Source organism: Myotis davidii, unplaced genomic scaffold, assembly GCF_000327345.1.
Source record: "Myotis davidii unplaced genomic scaffold, ASM32734v1 scaffold1832, whole genome shotgun sequence".
NCBI lineage: Eukaryota > Metazoa > Chordata > Mammalia > Chiroptera > Vespertilionidae > Myotis > Myotis davidii.
Genome location: NW_006283151.1, coordinates 486,951 through 496,519, shown reverse-complemented (window position 1 = coordinate 496,519; position 9,569 = coordinate 486,951). Strand labels below are relative to the sequence as shown.

At 37.7% G+C, this 9,569-nt stretch overlaps 1 protein-coding gene across 3 annotated transcripts in view; it reads right to left on the bottom strand.

Annotated features, from left to right (window-relative positions):
• Positions 1 to 9,569, bottom strand: part of CLCN3 (chloride voltage-gated channel 3) — a 78,040-nt gene that overhangs the window by 57,006 nt on the left and 11,465 nt on the right. For 2 of the 3 annotated variants that reach the window (XM_006753489.2, XM_006753491.2), the window contains exon 2: positions 8,561 to 8,736. The exons of the other annotated variant lie outside the window; for it this stretch is intronic. In XM_006753489.2, coding sequence (XP_006753552.1) covers positions 8,561 to 8,720 — 160 coding nt within the window. In that variant the 5' untranslated portion in view covers positions 8,721 to 8,736. The remainder of the gene's footprint in view (positions 1 to 8,560; positions 8,737 to 9,569) is intronic. 3 annotated transcript variants of the gene reach the window in all.

Sequence of the window (9,569 nt, the reverse complement as noted above, 5' to 3'; positions counted from 1 at the left end):
CTCACGAGACTGTGGAGAAAAGGGACTCTAATACACTGCTGGTGGGAATGCAGACTGGTGCAGCCACTATGGAAAATAGTATGGAGTTTCCTCAAAAAATTAAAAATGGAACTGCTGAATGACCCAGCAATTCTACCTCTGGTAATATATCCAAAGAAACCCAAAACACTAATTTGAAAGAAAAGATGCACCCTTATATTCACGGCAGCGTTATTTACAATAGTCAAGATTTGGAAGCAGTGCAAATGTCCATTAGTAGATGAGGGGATAAAAAAACTGTTATACCTTTACACAATGAACTACTTACTCAGCCAAAAAAAAAAGAGAAGGAAATCTTACCCTTGGTGACAGCATGGATGGACCTAGAGATCATTATGCTAAGTGAAATAAGCCAGCGAGAGAAAGACAAAGACCATGATTTCATTCATGTACAGAATCTAATGAACAGAATGAACAAGCAAGCAAAATAGTGACAGACTCATAGAGAGTGGGCTAATGGATGTCAGCGGAGGCGTAGAGGGTGTTGGGGTTGAGCAAAAAAAATTTTAAGCTCTAGAGTGTCAGCCTATGGACTGACGAGACCCAGGTTTGATTCCGGTAGAGGGCATATATCTTGGTTCTAAGTTCCTCAGCCCTGGTCAGGGTACATGCAGGAGGCAACTAATCGACATGTTTATCTCACATCAATGTTTCTCTTTGTCTTTTCCTCTCTTCCACTACTCTCTCTAAAAATAAATGGGAAAATATACTTGAATGAGAATTAAAAAATAAAAATTTTTTAAAAAAGAAAATGCTCATGGACACAGACAATAATGTGGTGACTACTGTGGAGGAGGGAGGAAGGTAGAGGAGGACATAGGGGAGATAAATGGTGATGTATGGAGTATCACATGATCTCACTCATATGTTGAATTTCATGAACAAAATAAACTGAAGAACAAAATAGATCCAGAGACACAAAAGCATGGGACAGACTGATGAATCTCAGAGGGAAGGTGGGAGGGGGAGAGAGGTTATACAGGGAACACATATGCATACTAGAGGCACGACATTCGTCAAGTATAGGCCTTCCTTCCCCCGGCCACCAGCACCCAGAACCCAGGCTTCCCTCACAGAGGAAGGCCCCGTCCACCCGCCACAGCCCATCAGTGGGTGGCCAGGGCCTCTCTCCTTGGGGCAATCGTGGGGCCCCCTGATTGATCGCACCACCAGCAGGTGGCCTGGCCTCCCTCTGTGGGGCAATCATGGGGCAATGGCCAGGCCCCCAACCAATCGCATCGCACCTGCCTTGGCTGGCCTGGCGCCAGTGGATGTCATAGCATGGTCCCGGGTGGTTGTCGGATGGTCGTTCCACTGTTCAGCTGATCAGTCGATTTGCATATTAAGCTTTTTTATATAGGATATGCATAGCCCATGTACATAGACAATAGTGTGGTGAAGGCCTGGGAGGGGCGGGTATGGGTGGAAGAGGGTCATTGGGAAAAAAAGGGGGGGACATCTGTAATACTTTCAACAAAAAAGATAAAAAAGGGACACCCAGCAGTTGTGGCTCAAGTAGTTAGCGACAACCTATGAACCAGGAGATCATAATTTGATTCCCGGTCAGGGCACAGTGTCTAGGTTGTGGGCTTGGCCCCCCTGGTAGGGAGCCTTCAGGAGGCAGCCAATCAATGATTTTCTCTCATCATTGACGTTTCTATCTCTCCCTCTGTTCCTCTCTGAAATCAATAAAGATATTTTTTTTAAGAGAGGATAAATGATGACAGAAAGAGAGTTGACTGGGTAAACAAATAATACAATATATAGATGATATATTATAGACCTGTACACTTAAAACCTATATAATGTTATTAAACAAATGTCACACCAAGAAATTCAATAAATAAAATTTTTAAAAAATTACTAAGAGGACCTGGCCAGGTGGCTCAGTTTGTTGGAGTGTCATCCCATACACCAACGGGTTGCAGGTTTGATTACCCAACAGGACACATAACTAGGTTGTGGGTTTGATCCCTTGATGGGGCGTATTTAAAAGGCAACCAATAGATGTTTCTCACATTGCTAATTCTCTCTCTCACCCTTTCTCTCTCTCTAAATACCAATAAAAAAACATATCCTCCCATGAGGATTGAAAAAAAATTACTAAGAGGAAATATCTGGGGTAAGAGGAGGCGGGGAGGTTCTGGCTAAACAGCCCTGATAGGATTCTTGCTATAAGGCAGATAAGGGTGATATTACCTTGAAGATGGTGGAGGATGAGGATCCAGGAGGGTGAGAAGGGTGGGGGATTCAGGCTAAACCAACTTTACCGAATTCTTACCAAAACTGAGCAATCTATACTAATAAAAGCCTAGGTGGTCTTTGCGCCCTCAGGCATGACATCATCACAAGATGGCTGCCACAAGATGGCCACACGCACAGTGGAGGTGGGGTCCAGCGGCCACTCCACGTGGTAAGGCCTGGGAGTCCTGCAGCTCCATGTGGTGCGGAGGAGGCCAGTCCCAGTGTCTCTGCCACCTTGTGTGGAAGAGGAGGGACACAGACACAGACACAGACACACACACACACACACACACACACACACACACACACACACCCATGCACAAATTTCATGCACCAGGCCTCTAGTACTAAATAAAACAAGTCCAAAGTAAGACACCTAATTGGGAAGAGAATTCAGAGGTGCCTGACTAAAGTTTGATCAAGGAGAGACTCTTATCAGTATATTTATCTATCTAAAATGATACGTTTCAGATTTATTTCAAAATAATTGGGAGAAGGAAGTAGAGATGAAACAAAATTGACCATGAGTTGGTAATTATTTAACCTAAATGATAAGAACAAGAACGTACATAATATTCCCTATACATGTGTTTAACATTTTCTGTAATAAGAACATTCTTTTTAAAAAATGCCAATGAATGTAATCACTTGTATGAGATAAATATTAACAAAAATTATATCCTTTACTCCTCAAAGTAAATATATTACTCTTAAAAGTGTCGGATTAACTGTAGCTTACCCATTAAGTATAGGTGCTTTACAATTATATTTGAACACTTTGTATGACATTAAACTTTAGAGTTATCTGTCCTCTTCCCTAAGCAAAAGCATGGGGGGTTTGGGGGGAGAAGTGAAATAGCAAAACTTTCAAGGAGAACAACAATCAAATCATACTACACAGTTATTGCAGCATAAAAAAAAGGACTTAGGAATTCTCAAAAATGACAAGCCAGAAAATAAATACAAAAAACAGAATGGTTTTACAATATTCATCCCTCACAAACATATGCTATTTTAGCTCTCAACATGATTACAAGAGTCTCAACTAAAACACATGGATACAGAAAGTATGAAAGTAAAAGGATTGAAAAAATGTTGCATGCAATCCCTAAACCCAAAGAAAATTTGGGAGCTATACTGATATCCAAGGAGGCTTGAAAGAAAGTATACTTGGAAAATAGAGTCACTTCACAATAAAAGTAATGTGGTTCAGTTCACAGGAAGATATAACCTAATAACATGAGATCAAAGTATATACAGCAAAAATTTACAGAATGACAAGAAACGATAATACATAAGTCTACAGATAAATATTAATGCATCATTATCATATACTTGATAGAAACAAACAAGGAGAAACATAGTTAAGTGAAAAAAAAAGAGTTCATCAGAATATTCACAGATTTTACCTAATGGGTATATAGAGAATATCATTAACCAAAAATTTCATATTATATACTCTTCTATAGCATATGTGGAACATTTATAAAAATACACCTTTTCCTAGGCCACAATGCAAGTCTCAAAAATTTTGAAAATGTTGATATTACACAATGTATATTCTTTGACAGCAATTTAATAATGTTGTAAACCCATTAAAAATATAACCAGAAAGTCTTCATAGGTTTGGAAATTATGAACTACATTTCTAAATAAACTATAAGTATAAACAGATATCATTATGGAAGTTAGATGGATTCTTAATTAGTGACAACAGTAATAAGTATCTGGAGGGAATCAGCTTTAAATATATTTACCTGAAAAAAGGCTAAAACTTAAAGAACTACTTCAAAAAGTTAAAAAAAGTTACAGGAAAATAAATCCAGAGAAATTAGAAGAAAATAAGAACAGAAATTAATAAAACAGAAAACAAATACATAATAGAAAAGAACAACAAAGGCAAAAGTAGTTCACTGGAAGATTAATGACTGATAAATCTAAACGAACACTGATTATTAAGGGGAGATGAAAAGAAGGAAGAGAGGGAGAGAAAAGAAGAAGGGCACAACCAACCATTAGCAGCATGACAAAGTCATTATCGTGACTGCAGAACCTACAGTCACTAAAACAATTTCATGCTAATAAATTTTTTAAATAAAAAGAGCGATTTTTTAGACAAATACAACTTACCAAATTGATCTAAAAAGAAACAACATTAAGAATAGTGCTAAGCTGACTGGGTTCAGTGGTTGAGTGTCGACCTATGAACCAGGAGGTCATGGTTTGATTTCTGGTCAGGGCACATGACTGGGTTGCAGGCTGGATCCCCAGTGTGGGGCAGGCAGGAAGCTGCCTATCAATGATTCTCTCTCATCATTGATATTTCTATCTCTCTCCCCCTTTCCCTTCCTTTCTGAAATCAATAAAAACATTTTTTTTTAAAAAAAAGAATAGTGCTATAACCATTAAATAGCTTGAAACATAATTTAAAAGCTTAATCCACAGAAAATTCTAAACCAAGAGTTTCATTCACAAATTCTACCAAAATTTAAGGAAGAAATAATAATGCCAATGTTACATAAACCCTTCTAGAGACTAGAAAAAGACATCAGTACAACTGACTTTGAAGGGAGTGTAACTTTGGTAACAAAATCTAATAAGGACAAAGAAAAACTATCAGCCAATCTTAGTTATGAAAATATATGTAAAAATCCTAAATAAAACATAACCAAATCAAATCCAGCAATTTACAAAAAATAATACATTAATATATCTGAAAATCAACTAAAGTTAGAAAAAAAAGGACTAAATCAGATAATCATCTCAAAAAATGGAAGAAAAATAATAAATTCAATGTCCATTTATTATGATAAATAGTATATTCTTAAATAAGAATAGGTGTTGAGCCTATTTAATCTGATAAAAGGTAACATCAAAGTCCAGATTAAACATCATCCTTAAAACTCTGAGGTAATACTTAATGGTGAAACTTTAGGGTCAGAACAAGACAAAAGATGCCTGTAATCATCATTTCCATTCAACAATTTACTAGAGTCAGCTGAGCAAAGCAAGGGGGACTGGGGAGGAGAAAGCTATAAAGATTAGGAAGAAAAACTGTCACTATTTGCCAATGATATGACAATATTCTTAAAAGCCATCATAAATAAATCATTAGAACTAATAAGCTATAACTTCTTAAAAATCAATATTCAAAAATAATCTTTCAGCCCTAGCTGGTTTGGCTCAATGGATAGAATGTCAGCCTGCAGTCTGGAGGGTCCTAGGTTCGATTTCGGCCAAACATACATATCTGGGTTGCAAGCTCGATCCCCAGTGGGGGGCACGCAGGAGGCAGCCAATCAATGATTCTCTCTCTCCCTCTCCCTTCCTCTCTTAAATCAACAAAATATATATATTTTCTTCCAAGGAATTTCCTCTGTCAGTATTTTAGAACTGTTTAAACAGATTCATAGACACCCTTTAATTTTATGTATTTACTTCAGCTTATAATTTTATAGGCTTAGCTCATAACTACTGAGGCTTTTTCAACTAAAATTCTTAATTAGAACCACAACATAAAACATGATTTACCCAACTATTTTCTCAGTTCTCCCAGAAAAGTTCACAGATAAAAGCCCTTAAGATGGGAGGCCCTTTTCTCTCTCTCTCTCTCTCTCTCTCTTTCTTTCTCTCTCCCTCTCTCCTTCCCTCTCTTCCCTCTCTCTCTCAAATCAATTTAAAAAATTTTTTTTACATTTATCATAGCTGAAATTATCATGACTTTGCCACATGGAATAAAAGTTTTAGATCATCTGTTAATCATTTATATCTTCTAGCAGATACAAAATTATTTTCAAAATAGTCTCTAGTGTTGGGTTAACTAGTTATTCATATAGGGAAAAAATGAATCTGAACCCCTAACTCATATCACATATAAAAGTTAATTTCAGATAAATTATAAATTTAAGTGTGAAAGATACAAAAAAATAAAACTTCTAAAAGAAAATGGGAAAGGATCTTTATGACCTTGAGGTGTGGGAAGATATCTTAAAACAAAAACACAAAAGAGGAAACGATTCACTGGATTTCATCAAAAGCGATAACATACTGATCTGAAGATGCCAGTAAGAGAATGAAAGGAGATACCACAGAAAGAGAAGAAATTGCAATGCATATATGTGACAAAGGACTCATAATCAGAGTGCATAAAGAACTCAAAAATTACCCCAAAATACCAAACTACCAAAGCACTTCTAAAGAGGCGATCTAAAAAGCCAATGAACAAACAAAAGGCACTTCAACTCATAAGCCATCAGGCAAACGTAAATTAAAATCAAAACTCAAGACTACTGCACCTACACTAAAATAGCCAAAATTTTAAAAACTGATTATATCAAGTATTGGTGAAGATGTGGAACAACTGGAACTCTCACACAGGACTGGTAGAATGTACTTACTACAACCACATTGGAACTATTTCTGACAGCATCTGATAGCACTGAGATCCACATACCCTGTCATCTAAGAATTCCATTCCAAGACATAAATTCCAAAGAACTGTGTACATAATGTCCACTAAAATACATGCACATGAAAATTCACAGCAGCATTATTATTTAATTAGAAGCCCAGTGCACGAAATTCGTGCATGAGTAGGGTCCGTAGGCCTGGCAGGCAATCAGGGCTGATCTGTGGGGCAACCAGTGGGGCGATCTGGGGGCCCCCACTGACACCCGCCTTGGTTGACCTGGGGCCTGAGGGCTGGGAGCAGCTCCTGCATTGAGCATCAGCCCCCTGGTGGTCAGTGCGCGTCATAGCGACTGGTTGTTCCACCATTCGGTAGATTTGCATATTAGGCTTTTATTATATAGGATTAATAGACAAAATATACAAGAAAAAAATTAAATACCCATCAATAATATAGAATGCATAAAATATATAAATTGAGCATATTTACACAATGGGATACTAAATGGCAATGGCAATATAATCAACATAGATGATGCTCAAAGAATAAGTAAATGACACCAGACCCAAAAGTATATATATTATACTAGAGGCCTAGTGCACGAATTTGTGCACAGGTGGGGTCTGGCCAGCCCATCCCAATGGGGGCCCATCAGGCCAGGCCTGTGGGGAGGAGGGGCCACGGACAGTTGGTTGGCCCCACCCCAGATCAGGGTGTTGGGGGCCAATCAGGACCGGACTGGGGTGTGGGGAGAGGTGAGCAATCAGGGCCTGGATCAGGTGGTTGGCTGCCACAGTGCATGTCATAGCCACCAGTCGTTCTGCTGTTCCAGTTGCTGGGCTTTTCCATATATATAGATGTGGTATAATTCCATTTAGATAAAGGAAAATACCTGCAAAACTAAACTGCAGTAATAGAAATCAAAATAGTAGTTACTTTGAAACTGGAAGGGGGAACAAGGGAGGATTCTGGGGGTCCTGATAATGTTTCTTGATACAGGGGTAGTTATATGAGGTGTTCATATAGAAATTCATCAATTTCCACACTTAGGATTTGATGATTGTTGTGATAGTTAATTTTATGCGTCAACTTTACTGAGCTAAGGAATGCCCAGATAGATGGTAAAACATTATTTCTGTATATATGTCTATGAAGGTCATTACAGAAGGGATTAGCATTTGAATTGGGAGACTGAAAAAAGATGCTTTCATCAACAAAAGTGGGCATCATAAAATCAGTTAAGGATCTAAATAGACCAAAAAGGCAAAGGAAAGGTGAATTTGCTCTCTGCTTGAGCTGGGATATAATCTATCTCCTTCTGCCCTTGGACATTAGCGCTCCTGGACCTGGGGCATTCAGACTCAAACTGGGACTTCTCCACAGGTTCCCCTGGTTCTCAGGCCTTTGGGAATGGGAGTAGGATTACACCAGCAACATTCCTAGGCCTCCAATTTGCAGATGGCAGGTCATGGGTCTTCTCAGCCTCCACAATCATGTGAGCCAATCACTCATAATAAATCTCTTCCTACATATCAATATTTATCCTATGAGTTCTGTTTATTTGAGAACCCCAACTACAGTTGTATACATCTCTGCATTAAGTTATATTTAAATTTTAAAGTTTATCCAAATACAAAGTTTTCCTTTGGGATAATGAAAATGTTCAGAACTAGAAAGAAGCAGTAGTTGCACAACATTACAAAAATGCTAAATACCATTAAACTGTACACTTTAACAGTGGCTCTATGTTACATGAATCACCTCAATTTAGAAAAAGTTACCCCAATATACAACCTCAGTAAAACAAGCATATACTGATTAGTAGATATTCATGACTACAAATATTAAGAGTTGCAATGCTGAACTTACCAACTACTGTGTCACCATCTAACAAATTGTCATCCTCAGAAGTTTGAAAGTCCATAATGACACCTGCTCCATCTAAAAGTTCCTCATCGCTACTTGCACTTGTTATACTGTTGTAGCTGTTTCTATAGTAGCCTCTATGAAACAGTTGCTCAGACTCCATTGAGCTGTTTGGTTACCTAAAAAAAAGGGGAAAAATTGTTTAAAAATTTTCCCAACATCTAATAAAAATCGTCTAGTTTAACATGACAAAGGAAATTCCTGATCTCTGTATTGAAAAAAAATACTAAGTTTATTTACTCTAACAACTGCTAAACATCTGTCATGTGAAGTCTTTAAGGATGATTAAATAATTTTATTCTCACTATGCAGCTGTAAAAAGAATGAAGAATATCTGCAGGTAGGGGCATAAAACAATCTCCAAAGTCAATTGTTAAGTTAAAGAACAAAGTACAGAGAAGTGTTTACAGTATACCACAATACATGTGGGGGTGGGGTGAATACAGTATATAATTGCTTGTGCATGTACAGACTATCTCTGGAGGTATTTCCAAAATAGTTGGCCACAGGTCAAAGGAAAAAGATGGCTAAAGTACCAGGTCTAAAAGTGAGACTGTCCCTTCTGACTATTTTAGCAGGGACAAGTGCTATCTTTAAATATTAATTTCATTCTCTTTTCATAATTTTAAAATTTAAATCTTCAGAGCCCATCCTTATATAATAAAAGAGAAACATGGTAATTGGCGTACGACTGCTACCCTTCCCATTGGCTAATAGGCGAGATATGCAAATTAACTTCCAGCCAAGATGGCAGCCGGCAGCCAGGCAGCTTCCCCGGCAGAAACATGTATACTCGTTTTCACAAAATGTTCTTTTTCAGTCGTCGACGAGTATACTAAGAAAATATGGTAAAAAAATATGGTTTATAGGAAGACGAGTTACAAACTGTTTTCATAACCAGCATCAAAAATACTATATAGAACCAAAATAAAAAAAATTACTCTGAAAAGAA